This window comes from Euleptes europaea, chromosome 3 (assembly GCF_029931775.1).
Source record: "Euleptes europaea isolate rEulEur1 chromosome 3, rEulEur1.hap1, whole genome shotgun sequence".
Lineage (NCBI taxonomy): Eukaryota > Metazoa > Chordata > Lepidosauria > Squamata > Sphaerodactylidae > Euleptes > Euleptes europaea.
The window spans coordinates 63,298,769-63,320,844 of record NC_079314.1 but is presented as its reverse complement, the minus strand read 5'-3'; the positions used below and the strand labels follow the sequence as shown (position 1 = coordinate 63,320,844).

Sequence of the window (22,076 nt, the reverse complement as noted above, 5' to 3'; positions counted from 1 at the left end):
GTCCAGTTGCTCTCTCTTACACTAACCAATCTCACAGGGTTATTGGAAAGATAAATTTAATGAGTGGAGAGACTCATGTGCTACCCTGAACTTCTTAGCAGAAGAACAGGGTAAAAGTGTACTAAACAGATAAATTTAACGAGACTGGAAATCAATGATTTGCCATACTATGGCAGTGACTGATGTAGGAACTGCACCTACACATCTAGACCTCCATCTAATTCTCTACCTGCAAAGCCACAATGGATCATGACTGTGAGTGAACAGTGACTGCAAAACCACTGTGCCTAGCATCCTCAAATTTGAGTCATGACAACAGCATATAAACAGCCAAAAAGTAAAAAGAACACAGACACCACGGTCACACAGCCCGGATAACCTACAAGAACCAAAGAACACAGACCGTTTCTGGTATGAATTTATTGTCTCGTTTGTATTAAGTTTGTTTTAACAATGAAACTGAGCCAGAAAACATGAAGATGCAAGCGGCTTCTCTACAAGAAAAGGCCTTACAGAAGGTCAAGAAATCAAGTTGGTCCAAGCAAAATACTGTAACTTGTGTGTGTGTGTATATATATGAATGTGTATGGCAGGAAGGCTTATACTTATTCACGTGTCCCAGTGAATGGAGTAGCTCAAGCCAGCACAGTCAGAACACCTTACCTTAGTATAATACCATCTGTATACTCAATAACTGTGTATTAAGGCAGAACTGTCTTAAACACAAGACAGCAGGGGAATGAGAAGCTTGATCATTTTCCAGCATGCCACTTGTAGCTAGCAGCTAGTGATGCCATATAACTTCTTTGCCAGAGGCATATTATTTTTAACAAGAAATGTTTCAGTATACAATAAACTATCTATGTTCATTGTATATATAAACTTGCACTCTAGCTGAGCACTAGAAAATGTGTGTAAAATGTCTCTCATTTTTTTTAAAAAATGAAGCATTTTCACTATTGCATTCTGAAATACTGAACCTTTGAAAGAGAGATGAAATTTATTCCGCCCTCTAAGATTAAAAGCAAACTATCCACTCATTCACAGCCTAGCTTAATTTTGAACAGTAAAACGGCTGCCAACTCTCACGACTTAAGTGCACTGTATGCTTCCCCCGCCCGTTGTTGTTCAAGGTGAGAAATTAATCACAGGCACACAAATGAAAAATCAATACAACCAGTTGACATAAGAAAAGCCCACAATGACCTGTCAAAACATCTCTACTTCTCCTTTCTACAGATCATTTCATAAAGAATGAGAATTCTGCTGCACGGTTGATTGTGGGGTTTGGTTTCTTTGAGTAGGTTAAAAATATCTTCTAGTTAGGTAGCAGAGAATTGCTGAATTTTCTTCACTCTGGTATAAAAACATGCAGGCATGAAATACCTGCACATTAATAGTAAAGCAGCATGTACATGCTTTGTGCATATAAACCTGCTCAGAAATCAGTTATTAGCATTTCCTTTTAAAGACATGCTGTAGGGCTTTAAGGCCTTCTTTTTAAGACCACAAAAATAGAAAAGATGCTCAAAACATTTGGGATTTTCAACAACCCCTACTTCCTTCCTCCAGAGTTTATATGTTATATAATTTTGCACAAGTAAATAATTCTTCCAGAATCTAATCTAATTCCCTAGATTAGACAATTACAGCCCGTTCCTGAAAATTGGGCTGAAAGTCTTCAGTAGGCAGCGTGACCTTGCTGCCAGTGTAAGTGCATGTAATCGTGTGTTTAAACGCACTTACGCTGGCGGAGAGGCCAGTCCCTCTAGGCCATGGCGTAGAGAGGCCACGCCAGCGCAGGGGGGCGTTCCGGGGGAGGAGCCGCCGGGTAGGTGGCTTCCTATCCCATTTCGGCCCTTGCCGCCAGCGCCAGGAACGGCAGTGCTGCACCTGCTTTTTACCAGGCGCAGCCTCGCTGTTCCCTATGGAGCAAAAGGCCCTGGTTAAAAAAAAAAAAAGCCACGCAATGGCTTTTTTGTTTTGTGGAGTGATTGATTTGGCTTAGGAAGAGGCGCCGCTGCGCCTCTTCCCCGCCAACTCCGCACGCCACATTTTTAGGAATGGGCTGTAAGGTATGATTGTTAACAGAAAAGGGTTATTCCTTCATCTGAAGATCAAGGTTTGAGTCCAAGGAATTATAAACAGAAGAAAAATAACCGCTAGCACTGTTGCAGACATGCTTGTACAAGTTCTTGCAAAAGAGTTCACAGAGCGTTATGCTAAATAGGTTTCTTTAATTCTCACATGCAGAAGTTGGGCAAGCTCTAATGTAAAATCTTGCACAAACATGTTCAGTAGTGCTATCTCAGTGAATGCTAGTTGGTGGGGGAGAACAGCAGGATGGGTTATTGACTTCATGCCCAGCGCAGAAACATCTGGCTAGCCACTATTGGAAATAGAACACAGAACTAAATGGACCTTTTGTCTGTTCCATACGGCATCTTCCTGTGTTCTTAATTATTCAAGGCATGCCAAACACAATTAACTAGTTCCATAAAAGGTTCTATCTTGCTAAAAGCACGAGAGCTTTCAGCAAATGTTAGACACCTTCTGTTTAATGGAGTGAGAAAACTGTGGACATTCATTTTCTAATGGCTGCATTGCACACAAACCAACATTATTCTTGTGGCTCAAATTATGCAAAAGGGCAGATGAATGGCAGATATTTGCATAATTATTTCTAAGGGTCTATGTTTAAAGATTTGTCTCCCTCCTTCCTTGGTGCAGGTCCCTATATCTCCCACAGTTACAGTTCTGGGGGCAGGGGGCAGTGAGAAGACGGTTTTGAGGAAATGCCCCTCTTTGCACAGGTGATGCAAATATTTGTACTGGGAAGGAAAATTTCTGCTAATGACACCACTGCAGCACTCCATACATCTGCTACTATTCCCAGGGTTCCTATGGCCCACAGCAGTAGCTTTCTGGGGTAAAGACAGGGGGCTAAAGCAAGAAAGGGGGCAAGATCATGGCAATTCATTTTGAGAATTCTATGCCACTTGTGTCAGTGACATTTTTTTAAAAAATCACATATGCTAGAGTCTAATACAGGTTTAGCTACAACCCCAAGGTAATCCTAACCTCAATCATAAATGTTGACCTTTGCCTGAGTCCCTATACTGTGCCAGCTTTACATTTGCAATTCTTCAAAGAAATCATGCTAGCATTACTCCCATGAAGCCTTTTATGGAACGAAGAGATTAACAGTAAAATACTTTAAGACTGAGGCTATTTGTAAGCCTTTTATGCATAGCCAACAGTAGGGTGAGGAGGAATGCAGATCAGAAAATTAATGCCAGATTTTGATTAGCTTACTATTTGTGCATATGTTTATTTTACCAGCGGCCTGAAGTGTACCTAATTTAATGGAACAGATTATATTTTGATCATTATGTTTTGTACCAGTGTTAGTTTGCATTGCAAATGGATTGGCTTGTCACCATAAAAATACATTAGAAAACTTCAAAGCAGCAGAATGTTTCCCTTTTATATTTATCTCACACATTGTCTGTTAGTTTTATTTTTACACATAAGAAATCCTTCAAATTGAAACCTTTGACGGTTACACATAAAAGAAAAAGGGGGTGGATCACAACAACATCTCTTGAACAACTGTTTTGGAGATACTGAGATAAACTGGTGAAGTATATACAAAAGCATCTGTGTGTGAACCAAGTGCCTATGTCCTTTCACAAGTAATTATGTGATTGACTGTTTAGTTATGCAGGACTTCTACTTGCACAAATGTGATTGAATTGGATGTGTAATGATACAATCCAAAATACCTCATATGAAATGAAAAACAGTAAAAAGTAGGATATGGGCAGCAACAGAATATGATATTACTATGCTGATATTGTCCATGGTACACACATTCATTTTGAGCCTTGTAATGAACACTGGCCAAACTATTTTTAGTAGCATTTCAAGTTATAAAGCACTTGAAAACACTGTAAAACCATATATCTAATTCTGAACTTGGCCCCTACCAAGTGGATCAAACAATCTGTCCGATAGGGCCAGGGGCAGAGGAGGGATGCTTCTACAAACCTCTGGGAACCACAGTTTTGTACAAAAATCCCCAACAGCAAGACGGGGGGATTAAACCCCACCAAAATAGAGAATTGATGTGTGCAGAGGTGCTCACATCACAACTTCAGAAAACAAAACAAAATTGCTGACCAAGATCTTGCATGATCATGGATAGCATTAGAGTTCCATAGGAATCCAATATAAACAGGAATCCAATAAATATATACTCAAAGCTGGTGATGGGAGCAGGATAATAAATGCTATCGGAGTGTGGAGGCAAGCAAGAGTGGAGAAAGTGAGGGCCAGATAGATTACCCCTCCTTTGCAAGTTCCTGGGGGTCCCCATGCTGTACTATATAAGAGATGAAGAATAGTAATGGTCAAGACCATATGCATTGTGTGTGTCATTAAATGTATATAGAAGCAATTATATACAAAACAATGGAAAACAATTTATAGCTATATGGGTTCAGAATAAAATGTTTTATACAAAGACAATATAGATGACTTCTAGAAGCATTGTATGTTTCTCTTGCTGACAACAGTAGTTTTCATTTCAGATAACATTTATCATGGGCAGAATAGTTATCTGAAAGTTGTAAGTCAGTATTACAGATAAGGACTCAGTGGCAACAAATGCGAAGAGAGAGAGCCAAATCAGATGCTGGCTGAGACTTTTATATGTTTTACATCTTTGAAGTCACCCTTTGCCAAGGATGCTGCAGTTCCTGCCCATTTTTTAACCAACAACATCTCAAAATACATTCATCAGTGTCAACAAAGCACTGACCTTATCTTACAGTTTGTAAACAGTGCTGCCACTGTGACATAATGCTAGAAGGAATGGTAAAAAAGAGAGAAAGGTGGGATATAGCATGCCTTAATCCTTTAGGCATATAGCATTTGCTCTGCACTGATATGTAAATTACTATGAAGTGAGCCCGGGTTACAGCGCAATCCTATGCAGACTAAACTCATTCATTCCGAAATGGACTTAGATCTCTGCATAGGATTGCACTATTATAATGCAATCAAAAACAGTTCCACCATTCTAAGTCCATTGAAGTCAAATGAGTTAGAATGGCATAGCTCCATTTAGGACTGCACCGTAACAGAGGTAGGAGGATAATACATGTTCTGCTTGCAAATTGAGAACATAAGAACATAAGGGAGAACATAGCTAGATCAGACTAGTGGTCAATCTAGTCCAATTTTATTAAATACAGTCATTGAGCTGCATAAATCTAGTCCAATATCCTGTCTCAAACAGTGGCCAAGGCCAACCAGTTACTCTGGAAGGCCAACAACAGGGCATAGAGGCCAAAGCCTTCTCTGATGTTGCCTCCTGGCACTGGTATCCAGAGATCTACTGCCTCTGAATTTAAAGGATCCCTTTAGTCACCATGACTATTAACCACTATTCAGTTCCCAGTCACTCCAGTATAAAATTATAAAAGGAGATGAGCAGGGAAAGACCTGGCGAGCCACTCAGAGGTCAGAATTCTGGACTAGATCAACCAATGGTCTAACTCTCAGCACAAACAGTTTGAGATGAACTATTTTGTTATCATATACACAAATATTTTTTACATTGGTTTACCGCCTTACTGCATTCATTTTCATACCCTAGGCCAACCATGTAATATTTTGTCGAAGGCTTTCACGGTCAGAGTTCATTGGTTCTTGTAGGTTATCCGGGCTGTGTAACCGTGGTCTTGGAATTTTCTTTCCTGACGTTTCGCCAGCAACTGTGGCAGGCATCTTCAGAGTAGTAACACTGAAGGACAGTGTCTCTCAGTGTCAAGGGTGTAGGAAGAGTAATATATAGTCAGAAAGGGGTTGGGTTTGAGCTGAGTATTGTCCTGCAAAAGTATTGTCCTGTAAGTATCAAGATAATGTGCTAATGAGGGTATGGTATGTTAATATGGAACCATTGTATCCTGAAGTGATCTGTTAATGTGTGTAATCCAAAGCTAATCTGTATGGCTATTGTTGAATGTTGTCTTTGTCTGGAGGTTTTTCAGGGCAGGAAGCCAAGCCTTATTCATTCTTAAACTCTCCTCTTTTCTGTTAAAGTTGTGCTGATGTTTATGAATTTCAATGGCTTCTCTGTGCAATCTGACAAAATAGTTGGTAGAATTGTCCAGTCTTTCAGTGTCTTGGAATAAGACCCTGTGTCCTGTTTGTGTCAGTCCATGTTCAGCCACTGCTGATTTCTCAGCAGTGAAAGATACTGCAGACTTGGCCAACCTGAGAAATCAGCAGTGGCTGAACATGGACTGACACAAACAGGACACAGGGTCTTATTCCAAGACACTGAAAGACTGGACAATTCTACCAACTATTTTGTCAGATTGCACAGAGAAGCCATTGAAATTCATAAACATCAGCACAACTTTAACAGAAAAGAGGAGAGTTTAAGAATGAATAAGGCTTGGCTTCCTGCCCTGAAAAACCTCCAGACAAAGACAACATTCAACAATAGCCATACAGATTAGCTTTGGATTACACACATTAACAGATCACTTCAGGATACAATGGTTCCATATTAACATACCATACCCTCATTAGCACATTATCTTGATACTTACAGGACAACACTTTTGCAGGACAATACTCAGCTCAAACCCAACCCCTTTCTGACTATATATTACTCTTCCTACACCCTTGACACTGAGAGACACTGTCCTTCAGTGTTACTACTCTGAAGATGCCTGCCACAGTTGCTGGCGAAACGTCAGGAAAGAAAATTCCAAGACCACGGTTACACAGCCCGGATAACCTACAAGAACCATGTAATATTTATTTGTACTAGTTTGCAAATTGCTTCAAAATAAGTCTGTGTTGGTTAGCTTCTGTTAAGGAAAGAGGGATAGTGTAGCCGGCACCCACAAAATTGTGCCAGTATTTTTCTGTGCCAAGATGGGTACTGTACTTCTGTTTCTTTAACACCATCTCATACTCACACAACAAGCCTTAAGAGTTAAAAAACACACACACCATTTTGTGATACGGTGGGGGGTGTTTTTAGTTTAAAAAGGGGAAAGGCCCAAACAGTCACACAGAGTATGCTAACCATGAAATCCTAATTGGGGGTAAAGGGGATAGGAGCCAGCGCGACCTTCCCACAGGCGTTAGTGCTTGGCGCAGGGTCACTTATGCCGGCTCTGGGGAGCAATGCAGCAGCACAAATCTCGGGTGCCAGTGAAGACTCACCAGCAGCATTTTCCCAGTGCAAAGGCTTGCCCAGCATCAAAGGGGGCATTTCCAGAGCTGGAGCTGATGTTAGTCAGCTTCTTGAGCCCTTTCAGCCCAGGAATGCCCCTTTTCGCAGGTGCCGAGTCACTCCCACAAAAAGGCAGGTGTAGCCCCTTGGAACTCTATGCAGAGTTCCACGGGGTTTCCTTCAAACTTGTATTTTCGGCTTGCTGAACCTGATAGCAAACCACTGAGGCGGTGTGGCTGCACCATCCCTGGCCGCAGCAGAACTATCCCCCCCATTAGGATTGGGCTGCCCATCACAGTAACTAGTTGTTAGGATCCTTGACCACATGATCCAGCTTGTAGATGCAGATTATATACATGCAGAACATCCCAAAAGGAAATTTCAAGCAACATCAGCGACTAGAATTATTTGTTGTTCCTCTAGGCTTAGGCAAGATGAAACACTTTGTAATAAAGAAATAAGACTAAAACCAAGGAGACAGAATAGGTTGCAGTGATATTGTCATTTATTAGAAGGTGCGACTTTATGCTTCCTCAGATTTCATACTCCCTGACTGGGCATGAAAGCATGAAAAACATCAGGAAATTTTTCAAGTGTTCTCAAAAATAATTAAAAACATCTACAAATTTCAAAGAGCAAATATTCATGCTCCTTCAGATATTGTTTGAAAAAACACTCTGACACCTACTACTGATATTACGCTCACTTGGATTTCATTAATTTAAACTTATCCATTACTTTTCAGCTACTTAACTTTCAAAACAGTTTACAACACAGATATTATACAATAGGGTATGCAATACAATTCTTTAACTATTTATATTAAGCAAAAGAAAATGAAAGGCTCATCTGAACAAAACATCATAATGCATCACCTAAAAACTTATTCTGGCAAATTTCTGAGGGGAGAAAATTGTATAATACAGATGACACCATAAAAAGGCACGGTTTTTGATTACTTCAGATTGAAGTGGCAGAACACCAAAACCACCATCTACCCAGCAGATATCAACTCACTGGGGGACAAGGGGACAAATGAGTTAAGGCATTATTTCCTTTCTCTTGTACATTCTACAAGCCTACAAGAATATTTCTCCATCAACTGTATTTAAGGCTCAATCCTTAGACTTGTATAAACATGTAAATGCACATAATCTTTCATACTTGGTGCTTTCCTGATACAAGCCCAACCTGGATTTCCAACTCCAATTTGGGAAATTCCTGGAGATTTGGGAGTAGAGCTTGCAGAGGGCAGAGTCTGGGGAGGGGAGGGAGCTCAGCGGGGATTTGATGCCTTAGAGTCCACCCTCCAAAACTTCCATTTCAACCACAGGAACAGATTTCTGGAGAGCAGTTGTAATTCTGGAAGAACTACAGGCCCAACTCACAACTTTATTTTTATTATACTGGTGCTATATGTATGGATGTTAGCATTATGGGAAAAATAGCATAAATGTTTAGGATAAGTCTGCCAGACTGCTGCATGACCAACAGCAAAAAAAACACTCTTAGGATTACATTATTTTATATATTTGCAAGTACTAATTTATTTTCACTTTTTATATTGCAGGCCTCTTTTGCATAACAATAAAAAAGAAGGAAGATGTGATGGGATATAAAGTCAACACTACTATATAATTGGTCTGCTTCCTTTTCAACAACATTCTGAATGGACTTCATTTTCAAATGCATCTCAGTATTTATCCTTATGAAGAGTGTGACATCATTCCCAAAACATGTCTCTCATTATGAGAGAGAGTGATTGCAAAGGTGCCACTTATTTCCAGGAAGGAGATCGTTGTGCTTCTTCATCATGCATCATTTTAAGAAAGAAAGTATTTGTCTTATCAAATGACTGACTCTAATTGAACTTAAAAAAAACTGTAATTGTGCAATCCTTAAGGGCCAATTACTCTTCAGGAACACTGAGCTAAAATGAAGGACATGCCACTCATAATTCACTTTTTACTTGGCCTAACTTCCATTGCACTAGTACACTCTGTGGATAAAAAAGCAGACTGCCCTCAGACATGTATGTGTGAGGTAAGGCCGTGGTTTACTCCAAGATCTATATACATGGAAGCTTTGACAATAGACTGCAATGATGTTGGCCTCTCTGCCTTTCCAACCAGATTGCCTGTGGACACACAGGTTCTACTGCTACAGGCAAACAACATTACAAAAACTGAATATGCATCAGACTTCCCAGTAAACCTTACTGGCTTGGATTTATCTCAGAACAGTTTATCCTCAGTGGCCAATATTGAACTTAGGAGGATGCCCCAGTTGCTCTCACTGTATCTTGAGGAAAACAAACTTACGGAGCTGCCTGACAAATGTCTGTCTGGACTAACCAATCTCCAAGAACTCTACATTAACCACAACCTGCTTTCTTCAATCGCTCCAGGAGCCTTCGTGGGCCTGAATAATCTTCTTAGACTTCATCTCAATTCAAATAGTCTGCAACTGATCAACAGTAAATGGTTTGAAGCTATTCCTAATCTTGAGATTCTAATGATTGGAGAAAATCCAGTAATAAGAATTGAAGACATGAACTTTAAACCCCTTATCAATCTGCGCAGCCTGGTTTTAGCAGGCTTAAATCTCACAGAAATACCAGATAATGCCTTGGTTGGCCTTGACAATTTAGAAAGCATCTCTTTTTATGACAACAGGTTAGTTAAAGTGCCCCACACAACTCTTCAGAAGGCTACAAACCTTAAATTTTTGGATCTAAACAAGAACCCTATTAATAGAATACGAAGAGGGGATTTTAGCAATATGGTTCACCTCAAAGAATTGGGGATTAATAACATGCCTGAACTTATATCTATAGATAACCTGGCAGTTGACAATTTGCCAGATTTGAGAAAAATAGAAGCTACCAATAACCCCAGATTATCATACATACACCCAAATGCATTCTTTCAACTTCCCCGTTTGGAATCACTCATGCTCAACAGTAATGCACTAAGCGCCCTGTACCGCAGTACTATTGAGTCTTTGCCTAATCTCAAGGAAATCAGCATACACAGCAACCCAATCCGATGTGACTGTGTAATTCGATGGATTAACATGAATAAAACTAGCATCAGGTTCATGGAGCCAGAGTCGTTATTTTGTGTGGATCCTCCTGAATTTCAGGGTCAGAATGTGAGGAAGGTTCATTTCAGGGAAATGATGGAAATCTGCCTTCCACTGATAGCCCCAGAAAGTTTCCCCTCGAACCTGAATTTAGAAACAGGCAGCTACATTTCCTTACACTGTAGAGCAACAGCAGAACCAGAACCTGAGATATACTGGATAACTCCATCAGGACACAAGCTACTGCCAAACACAGTTTCTGCCAAATACTATGTACATTCAGAAGGAACACTGGATATCAGTGATATAACACATCAAGAAAGTGGCCTATATACATGCATTGCAACCAATTTAGTTGGTGCAGATTTAAAATCTGTTATGATTAATGTGGATGGGTCTTCTCCCCGGGATAACCATAAATCTTTGTCTATTAAAATAGAAGATGTGCGATCTAATTCCGTACTACTGTCCTGGAAAGCAAATTCTAAAATAGTGAAATCTGCCATTAGATGGGCTGCTTTCCCCAAAGATGGAAACTCTCTGCCTTCTCAGAGCGCTCGCATCCCATCCCACGTAAAGGTATATAATTTTACACATCTAATCCCGTTGACGGAATATACAATTTGTATGGGCATCCCCACTGTCCAACTGTGGAATGCGAGGCAATGCATCAATGTCACCACAAAAGGACTGGACCCGGCAGTGACAAATTATGAGAAAAGGAACATCATCACATTTCTGGCCTGCCTTGGGGCTCTTTTGGGATTCATATGCCTCGTATCTCTCTTCAGTTGCATCTCTCATGAAATGAACTGTGATGCAGGACACAGCTATGTAAGGAATTACCTGAAGAAACAATCTTTTTCATTCAGTGAGCTTTATCCTCCTCTAATTAGCCTTTGGGATACTGGCAAAGAAAAAAGCACAGCACTCGAAGTCAAAGCAACAGTGATAGGCGTTCCAGCTAACATGTCATGAAATATCAGTGTTGCTGTACTTAATATTTTAAAATTACACGTGCAAGACTACAGTTGTGCTCAATAAAAAAGCAAAAAAAAAGTATTCCTCTATAAGTATCACAGGCTTGGACTCAGCTAATTGAAATAGCTATAAATAAGGATAATTTACTGGTGTGGTATTTTTTAAAAAACACGAACACCTGTCTTCAAAGAGTACTGTGCCAGCCAAACTGTTTTATAGGACTTTATAGTGTTACTTCTTATAATCTAAGAAGCACTTAATACGGTCGCAACAGTGCAAGTAGGACAGAAAATTTTCTGTATTTGTTGTTTTTTTAAAAAAATAAATAAATGTAGGAATAGTGGAACTGAGTAATACCCTCCTCCTGTGTTGTATGACACACACTAGCCACGAGTTTTGTTTTGTTTTTTTGTTTCTTTTTGTTTTTTGCAGTGACCAGATGAAACTAGAATTGACCCGTGGTGTAACAAAATGGAGAAATTCTGTAGAGTAGACACCGTGACTATGTGAAACTTTTTTATGAGCAAAAATACATTTTTGATTACAGCCAAAATAGTTTGGTTTTATTTTTTCTAAAGAAATTCTTCTGTAACCTACTGTCTAATGCATACATTTCAATGTTGGGTACATATACCTATATTTTCCTGTGGGAATTTGTGTCCGAATGCTTAGAACATTCTGGGTTTTTTAGGTTGTGTTACTGCAATAAAACACATAATAAACTACTATCCTCTATATGCTTAGGAAAGGAATATGTTTCATTACTAAAAGCTGAGCACCAGGACACATTTTTACAATCTGTCCACGGAAAAATCTCCTAGGACTTACATTTATTTTATAATCTATGAAGCACTCAAAATTGACTACCATATACCTACTACTATCATCATTTCTGCAGGATTTTTAAGGGGCTCAGCGTTCACAGCAACTTATATTGCCATCCTAAGCAGAGTAACACCTTTCTAAGTAAATGGTATTAGAAGGGTGTTACTATGCTTAGTATGGCTCTGTTAGTGGTCTTAAACCATGGAAAGCAAAGCTAATAGTGATTTGGCAAGGCCTATCCAGATCTTGGAAGCTAAACAGTGTGGGTCACCACTGAAGAAGTCCAGGATTGCTACACAGAGGGAAGAAATGGCAAATTTACATCTCTTGCCTTTAAAACCCTACAGGGTCACCACAAGCTGACTGCGACTTGACAGCAATTTCCATCAGTGACTATGGCCATGCAGAAATTTTAAGTCAGGTCACCCAAATCTAACATATGTATTTACTTAATTGTTTCATGATGCTTTCTTGATACTCCAGCAATAAATGTAACTGAAATGCTCAAATGAAATTTACAACCACGCTGTGAGTTTGCAACTCAAGAAGGAACTGCTACTCCTAAGAAACATGTTCTGTAGCTCTACCATACAACCAAATGCCTCACCTGAAAGGAACAAACAAGAATACAAAAGGTTGAACTGAAACCCAATTGAGTCAGTGGGAAAGTTCCAGATAATTCATCATACCTTGATGAATGGTCTCATTAATGCTCAGTTCTATTCATATCATGTCAAGGTTCATGAAGAAAAGCTCAGTCAGTAGACTTATAACAGGAAATGGAAAGAAAATACTGCTGCTTACCTGTCTTGTCCCCATGTTACTGCATTTAAAATAAACATTCTGCCCACAGCATATCACATTTGCATACATGTACAGGCTTGGTATAGAATTATGGCATTATTATTAACTGTTAGGGAAATATGCCCATCCAGATTTGGAAATCAAGATTCTAAGGAGAGCAGATTTTTCTGACTAAAATGGGTCTGATATGTATCATGTTGGATATGCAAGAATACAGCAACAATATAAGGATTTTTACCCTGCCTTTTTCCACAGTGGAGAACCAAAGCAGTTTAAATCATTCTGATTGCCTGTATTCTACCCTCACAATGCCCCCATGAGGCTAAGCTGAGAGAGTGTGACCTGCCCAAGGTCACCTAGCAAGCTTCCATGGCAGAGCAGGGATTTGAACCTGGATCTCCCAGATCCTAGTCCAGTATACTACACCACACTGATTCTCACACCACACTGGCTCTTACAAAGCCCACAGAGAAGGAAAACACATCAGTCATATTTAAGTGGAAGCAGTTAAAATATAACATCACAAAGTCAAAAAGGCATGGGCAAATCCGGGGAAACACTTGTTAGGGAGTCAGAGTAATGAAGAATGGTAGGCAAAAAGAGAAAATAATGATAGTAGTCTGGCAGCAGTTCTGTCTCTGTGCTAAAGATAAATTGTGCAGATTCCAAAGATTAAAAGTGTATATTGATATTGGTGCTTTAACTCCTGCAGATTGCTAAATCAGCAAGGCCAAGGCTGGCTGCTGAGTCTACAGATTCCTTTCTGGGCAGCTGAAAGACTAACAGGTACTTGGTTGATATATGTGAGGTTACATCTTCCAGTCTGCTTCGTCAGCATGCCTGAGCTAAGAATACAAGAATGTGGTTTCTAGGACCCTCCAGATACATGCAAACATAACCCTTCAAGACTGTATTTTGAGGCAGGAAACTAAGAATAACCCTTGTACAAAGCCCAGCATTAAATTCTGGAACCCAAATTCAGAGTCCTAAAACTGAATTTGTTGTATCATTTTCAGCTTTCAAAATCTAACTTAGGGTTTCTATAATGGAAGCGGATTTTCCCACAAATAAATGACTTTACTATTTATTCATTGTCTGTGGATTTTGACAAAAGATAGTTCAATATCGATGAAAAGAGACTTCTATGCTTTTAGCTGTCAAGAGATACATGGAGAAATAAACAGGGAAACTGTGGTGGCACTTCAACCCGTGATTATTTATACAGGATCTGGTAAGGGCTGACTTAGAAGATAACCCCACCCAAGTAACTATGATTTTTAAAAAGAATCAAGTGGAGAAACAATATTTACCATACCTCAGTATTTTTAAAATGCTGAAATAAAATCAATTGCATTTTGCTGACCAGAAGCAAACTACACAAAGGCAGCAAGCTTTCTTATTATTCCCATTTACTCTTGCAATCAAAACATCCAACTTTTCATTTACCCATAAACTGCCTCATTCAAGCAGTTTCCTACTGATTGGTTATCATTATTTGACCATTTAATAATTGATATCTTGCTTTCATATTTAAAAATGTAACACTTCTAAGTGGTTGCGTAGAAAATATAGGCTATTTACAAAAAGATTTTAAGCCATAAGGAAGGAGAAAATATCTTAGTGCTAATCCTAAAATATCCAAAATGTGGATCTTTATTAATGTAATATGTTTCCCTGAGCACAGTCATTACAAACCTGATGAATCGCCATCACATACGTGGTGACATTGGAATTTATCAGACAGGCTTGCTCATATATCATGGGAGATTTCAGTACCGTGGACAGAGCTTTTAGAGGCAGGCTATTTATCAAACACACAGCAGCTGAAATATGACCTATTATAATGCATATACTGTATAGGTCACCAAGAACTTGTTCATGTATCTTGTATGTTTGTCTTTTGAGCTGGAGTACATTTAAACCCCTTTACTGATATAGCTCAGAGATCAGAAATGCATTTGTTACAAGCAACCACAATCGAAATCAATGGCATTGGATAACCACACACAAAGAATACCTAACCATAAGAAATTATTCCGCATCAGTGGGGGGGAAAGCAGCTGGTCTTATTTAATCATCACATAATTTATAATAATGCAGAATTATCCCCAGAGTCATCCCTAGAGTAAATGTATCGGTTTAAATTATCAGATACATTTTATCTTTTACCTAACACTTGAAATATATAACAGCTAAACACTGAGCCAACATATTCAAACCATTATGTGTTTTAAACACATTTTGTATGCTATTCCTATAAATTTTGCATAGAAACTAATGACTCCAATGGGTATTGTTTAGGTGCAGGAAGCTCATAGGTCATGTTCAAAGGTCATGTTCAAAAGTCAAGAGTTCTTAATCTGTGGGTCAAGCACAGGGCTGGCTACACAAGGATATAGTTGTACTGCCTTTTGTTATTTGATCATCTCCTCTATCAAACTGTGGATAATATTAATGAAAACGCATCTTGTCAAATGTGACTATATAGCTATGTTGTGGAGGGACTGTGGTTCAATGGAAGAACATTTGCTTTGCATGCAGAAGGCCCCAGGTTTAATCCCAGGCAACTCCAGTTTAGGATATGGTATTAGATGATGTGAAAGACCTCTGAGAGCCTAGGAAGCTGCTGCCAGTTTTAGTAGACAATACTGACCTTGATAGACCAACAGTCTAATTCAGTATAAGGCAGCTCTGTGTGTTCAATATATTCCCAGCTATTTTCCTGGAATTATTCAATGGTTAGTACATGCTGCTATGGAAATTAATGATACAGAACTGTGGTAATTAGGAATTGTCACTCTCATTCACATCATCAGAGGTCCAATATTACAGTGCCATTATCACTCCCTTGTCACCATAAATGCATTTGTTCCAGGAGGTTTATTTGCCTATTTAGTTCAACTTCAAAGAAGGGAGGGAGACCAATTTACAGTATACACATCGTTGGCCACTCTCCTGAATATTGCTTTGCATGAGCAAAACTCTGTTTAAGTTCCAAAAGAGGTTTTGTGAACTGAAAAAAAGTACCCACTGGCAAACCACGGTAGGACCTTCCTTTTTTACCATAGGCCATCACTTTACTTTCTGTGCTTCTGCCGATTATAAACTGAGCAATGTTCTTGGCATTCCTTCTTACCCAATAGAGCAGCCAACAGTCTATGCTACAATGGTAAGTAAATACTATCTGACATAATAAATACCTTCATATACAGTTCTGAATATAAAAGGAATGGTTTGTTGTTGTTTTTCCTGGTGATTTGGATGGCTGTGAGAAATTTTATTTCTTATATAATTGTTAAATTTGGAATAGACAGAAATATTTTTTAAAAGAAAAATTAGGGAGAGAAAACTCTTTTAAATTACTGAAATTTGATTCATTTATGTTAGTTATCAGATGCATTGATACATTATCTCCTCAATCCCACATGTGCCTAACCAGCATAATTTTAACCAATTTAAATATATATATTTTCCCATTCTAAATGTGCTAGCTACAAAAGGTCTAAACAAATTTAGTGAAATTAAGAGTGCAATCCTGAAGGGGGGTGGCAGAGTTGCACAGGAACTGGCGTGACCCCTACGCTGGCATCTGTGCTATTTACGCAGTGCAAACTGCCACAGACACTGGTGTAGGGCGACTTACACCAGTTCCCCTGGACGCCAGTGGAAGCGAGGCACTTGGATACCACCGCAGCCTCCTGGCTTTGTTCCAATAGTGCAACTCCCCTGCACCGGTATCCTGGGATGCATTCTCAGGGCATTCCTGGGGGCAGAGCTACCTTTTGGCAGCTTCCTAACCTAATCCCTTTTGCCCCAGGAATGACCCTTTTTAGGTGGTGCAGCCTTGCTGCAGTCAATGGAGGCATTTTCCTTTTCTCAATCTTTTAATGGTTTTAAATTTTCTTCTGGCGGCCAGGAAGCCTCTGATGAGGTGGCGCAACTGCGCCGCTCCCAACCACCGCTGTTTACCCCCATTTAGGAATGGGCTGCCCATCATGCTTATTACAAAGAAGTTGGTCTATGCAGACTTCCCTATAAGTATTTATTTAGTCCATTTTAATCCTGCCCTTCCTCCAAGAAGCTCAGGGGAATGTACATCACTTTTCCCTCTCTCCTTCACAGCAACCCTCTGAGGTAGGTTAGGCTGAGAAACAGTGACTGGTCCAAGGTCATAACAGTAAGCTTCATGGCAAAGATTTGGGACTCCCAGATCATAGTCTGGAACTTTAACCACTGCATCACACTTAATATACAGTAATATATGCATTTTAGACTATATGACTATCTTTTAGACTATCTTTTAGACTATCTTTCTTTAACCAATTATAGTGTGCAGTGGCTTAAAATATGTGTACTTTTTCCAAATAAAAATTTGTGCATCCATAGCTTCAGATGTGGTACTATATTGAAGCATAAGATACTCTCCCTTTCTGCTGTTATATGATGAGGTTTCATCCCCAAAAAACCCAGAGGAGATGTTCATATTTCCCCTGAAAGACTCACGTTCACCAATAATTTTGAAGAAAGATTAATCACTATTAAAGTAAAGGTAAAGGTCCCCTGTGCAAGCACCGGGTTTTTCCTGACCCATGGGGTGACATAACATCCCGACGTTTCCAAGGCAGACTTTGTTTGCGGGGTGGTTTGCCAGTGCCTTCCCTAGTCATCTTCCCTTTACCCCCAGCAAGCTGGGTACTCATTTCACCGACCTCAGAAGGATGGAAGGCTGAGTCAACCTTGAGCCGGCTACCTGAAACCGACTTCCATCGGGGATCGAACTCAGGTTGTGAGCAGAGCTTTTGACTGTAGTACTGCAGCTTAACTCTCTGCACCACGGGGCTCCTTAATCTAAATTACAAATACTATATGTGACTACCGGTATGTGCTATTTGGAAAAATTATGTCAGTACACATAATGCTTATATTTCGCTAATCCCCCATCCCCAACCATTGCTTCATCGCCATCCCTACCTGGTAAAGTGAACCAGCTGGAGTGCAGATGACATGGCCAAGCCTGGTCTTTGGACTGATTAGGCCATAACGAGGGATGGCAGGAATAGGTCAGGTTGCACATGATAGGCAGGCCAATTGGCAAGTACCCTTCATGGAATCATGAGGATGGTTCCAGCAACAGCCCATCATTTATTGTATAGTAGGATGGGCTGGGAACAAATGTCCTTGGTGTTAAGAAGCAAAGAACCCTTAGTTGGCTGTGTGGCACATTGGAGCAGGGAGACAAAGTTTGGCATCTTTCAGCAAAGTTCACAGGCAAGCAAGGATAAACAAAGTCAGCAAAAATTGCCGGTCAAGTTTGTCCCAGGGTGGAGTTGCCCAAATGATGGTAGCTGTGGGCTGCCTATCCACCCTACCATTAAACATGCTAACAGCTTATGATATAGATAAGCCATTTAAACAAAAACTAGTAAAAGTGACACAGAAGGGAACAGAGATATTTCCCCAACCACATTCCCCAGCTGGTATACGTCTTCTCTCTGTCCCCATCCCAACATATACTAGTGCTTCAATTGAGTGACCACTTATACCAGCATATCCTGTCACACACTACTACAACCTAAACATTTATTGATATTTATACACAAAGGTATTTCACATGTTGAATGGAAGGTGAAGAATTTTTGCAAAAGGGTTTCAAGTCAACATTTGCTATCAGTTGCTACTTCTTAAATTCATACTCTTTTGACTTGGAAAGCCTCAATTCAAAGAGAGATGAGCCTCACAGCTGCCTATTCTTCTCCAAACCAGAGAACAATTCCCAATTTGTCCACCCTGCTGCTGGGGAGTGGTGTGGTGGTGCCAGCAGGCATCTCTGAAAGGAGGGAAAATTCTTGTAGCCTTTGGCCATTTTTCTTTTCTTGCTCCCCCTGCTTCCAGTGACCTAGACATTAGGGTCTATGATGTCCATGCATTCTGGGAACTGTACTGAATGCAGCAGGTACTACCTGTGATGCACAGTATCCATAGTGCCTGGTGCATTCTAGGAAATCTAGTTCCCGGAGTACTTGGAATTCAGTGTTAGGCATTCAGGTAACTACTTCCAAGAACACACCATATATGCTATATGTTCAAGAAGAAAAAGGGAAGGAGACAGCAGAAATGTTCACTCTTCTCAGCTGCCTGCCAGCACTACTACATTGTTCTTCAGTTGGAAAGAAGTGAAAAGAGAAGCTCAGAGAAAGAATTCTGAAGGTGGCAGTTGTGGTGATATTGAGCCTGGCCTTGGCCAGTGGATTGAAGGCGGGGTATAAGCCATAAATAAGTTTTTAAAAACCCAAGCAAATAAATAAATAATTGGTGAGTGCACCATGGTGATCTTAGTGGTAGGAATCAAGTTTACATTATAACAGACTATAGGGTTGTCTTCAAATAGCTAGATTTCCCTGAGTATAGCTCCAATGAGATATTGTGTATTTCTTTGTTTTATTATGTGTGTATGTGAAAGAAATAATATTAAGATCAAAGAATAATTTCTGGGTGACAGGAAAAAGGTGAAATAATTATGATAATGAAATACAGATGTTATAAGTACCATATGAACACAAGTTTGATCTATGTTGTAGTGTTTCCTTGCAGAATACAAAGGTAACTCTTTTCTGAAAGGTGTGACCTTTCTATGTAAATCTTCTAGGTAGATCTTGTTTCTATGGACTATTTGGCTGCTTATTCTCACAGATGGCTGTGCCTACTTGTCAGTGGCAAAAGAAGACAAACAGTTGATGCTATACTCTGCTGTAGTGCTCTCCCTGTTCCCAAAATATGGTAAATACTTTGGGAATTCAGGAGTGACTAAAACTCTTCGATGTCTCTCCCAGCAACAGCTCTTTATCTTTTTTACCACTGACAGGCAATCATACATTACAGCAAGAACATGCATCCAAACAGCATGGTAGAACAAGGATCTAGCTATTTATTTACATGGTAAAAATGCAGGTGTTATCTCCCTTCCATAAAGGAGCACAGGGTATGTCAACCCTGTTCTTCCTTAAAATCCATTTCCATTAATCTCTTTTAAAGTAAAATAAATTTGGCCACACAGCACTTGGCTAGCCATTTGGGCTATATAATTTGTTACCTAAGTATTTCCACTGATGCCAATCACTTGCACAGAGGTTGCAAGTCCCAGATGGGTAAATGCTATGAACTTTCTTTTGTTGTCTTTTCTCTTGTAAAATAAGTTTTTTTTAAATCAGTCACACTTTATTCTTGTACTTCTAGGTAGAAAAGGTCAGTTTGCAAGCATTCTAACTGACAACACTCACGATCCAAGGCACCGTTACACCCCCTCTAAGTCCACTGAAGGCAATGGGCTTAGAAGGGTGTAATTTCACTTAGGAATGCACTGTTGCTGTATTAGCAGCCCAAGATAACTGTTGCCTGCTGAATTCTTGAAGTTGTTGCTTAACTGAATATCCCCTCAAGTTTCCAAGTTTTCACTGTACACTATCTATACTAGTTCAGCACCATTGGTCATGAGGTTGTCCTCCGATAACATGAGGTACAGTGAGGGGAAAAAGTATTTGATCCCCTGCTGAATTTGCCCGTTTCCCTCTGACGAAGAAATGACCAGTCCATAATTTTAATGGTAGGTTTATTGTAGCTGTGAGAGACAGAATAACAACAGGAAAAACCCCAGAAAGACAAAAGTCAGAGATTGATGTGCATTATAATGAGTGAAATAAGTATTTGATCCCTTTGCAAAAGATGACTTAGTACTTGGTGGCAAAACCCTTGTTGGCAATAACAGAGGTCAGACGTTTCTTGTAGGTGGCCACCAGGTTTGCACACATCTCAGGAGGTATTTTGTCCCACTCCTCTTTGCAGATCCTCTCCAAGTCAGTAAGATTTTGAGGCTGATGTGTAGCTACTCGAACCTTCAGCTCCCTCCACAGATTTTCAATGGGATTAAGGTCTGGAGACTGGCTAGGCCACTCCAGGACCTTAATGTGCTTCTTCTTGAGCCACTCCTTTGTTGCCTTGGGCGTGTGTTTTGGGTCATTGTCATGCTGGAATACCCATCCTCGACCCATTTTCAATGCCCTGGCTGAGGGAAGGAGGTGGTCACCCAAGATTTGACGATACATGGTCCCGTCCATCGTCCCTTCGATGCGGTGAAGGTGTCCTGTCCCCTTAGCAGAAAAACACCCCCAAAGCATAATATGTCCCCCTCCATGTTTGACGGTGGGGATGGTGTGCTTGGGGTCATAGGCAGCATTCCTCCTCCTCCAAACACGGCGAGTTGAGTTGATGCCAAAGAGCTCGATTTTGGTCTCATCTGACCACAACACGTTCACCCAGTTCTCCTCTGGGTCATTCAGATGTGCATTGGCAAACTACAGACAGGCCTGTACATGTGCTGTCTTGAGCAAGGGGACCTTGCGGGCTCTGCAAGATCTCAGTCCTTCACGGCGTAGTGTGTTACCAACTGTTTTCATGGTGACTATGGTCCCAGCTGCCCTGAGATCATTGACAAGATCCCCCGTGTAGTTCTGGGCTGCTTCATCACCGTTCTCATGATCATTGCAACTCCACGAGATGAGATCTTGCATGGAGCCCCAGACCAAGGGAGGTTGACAGTTAGGGTTAGGGTTGTCACCTTCTCACCAAGCTGCTTGGCAATAGTCTTGTAGCCCAGTCCAGCCTTGTGCAGGTCTACAATCTTGTCCCTGACATCCTTGGACAGCTCTTTGGTCTTGGACATGGTGGCTAGTTTGGAATCTGATGGATTGATTGCTTCTGTCGACAACAGAACCCTAACCCTAACCCTAATCTGGCTGGTTGATAGGGGATCAAATACTTATTTCACTCATTATAATGCACATCAATCTCTGACTTTTGTCTTCTGGGTTTCTGGGGGTTTGCCTGTTGTTATTCTGGCTCTCACAGCTACAATAAACCTACCATTAAAATTATGGACTGGTCATTTCTTCGTCAGAGGGCAGACGGCCAAATTTAGCAGGGGAGCAAATACTTTTTTCCTTCACTGTAAGTGTGACCACAGGAAGACATTACAGTGTAGAATTGTAAAAGACCAAGGAGGCATGTGATGCAACCCATTCTACTTTCTTCCCCCCGGTCCTTAAGAGATCAATTTAAATAATTTAGAAAA

The 22,076-nt window shown here is 40.3% G+C and overlaps 2 protein-coding genes across 2 annotated transcripts in view; one reads left to right on the top strand and one right to left on the bottom strand.

Moving 5' to 3' along the window:
• The window catches only part of IMMP2L (inner mitochondrial membrane peptidase subunit 2), a 595,832-nt gene that overhangs the window by 369,178 nt on the left and 204,578 nt on the right, over positions 1-22,076 (bottom strand). The window lies entirely within an intron of this gene.
• LRRN3 (leucine rich repeat neuronal 3) lies at positions 9,149-11,403 on the top strand. Its single transcript, XM_056846161.1, has one exon. The coding sequence runs from the start codon at positions 9,194-9,196 to the stop codon at positions 11,318-11,320; it is 2,127 nt and encodes a 708-aa protein (XP_056702139.1). The 5' UTR covers positions 9,149-9,193; the 3' UTR covers positions 11,321-11,403.

What these genes read in the sequence shown, in the direction of transcription:
- LRRN3 (XM_056846161.1), top strand. Translation starts at nt 9,194, where the DNA reads ATGAAGGACATGCCACTCATAATTCACTTTTTACTTGGCCTAACTTCC.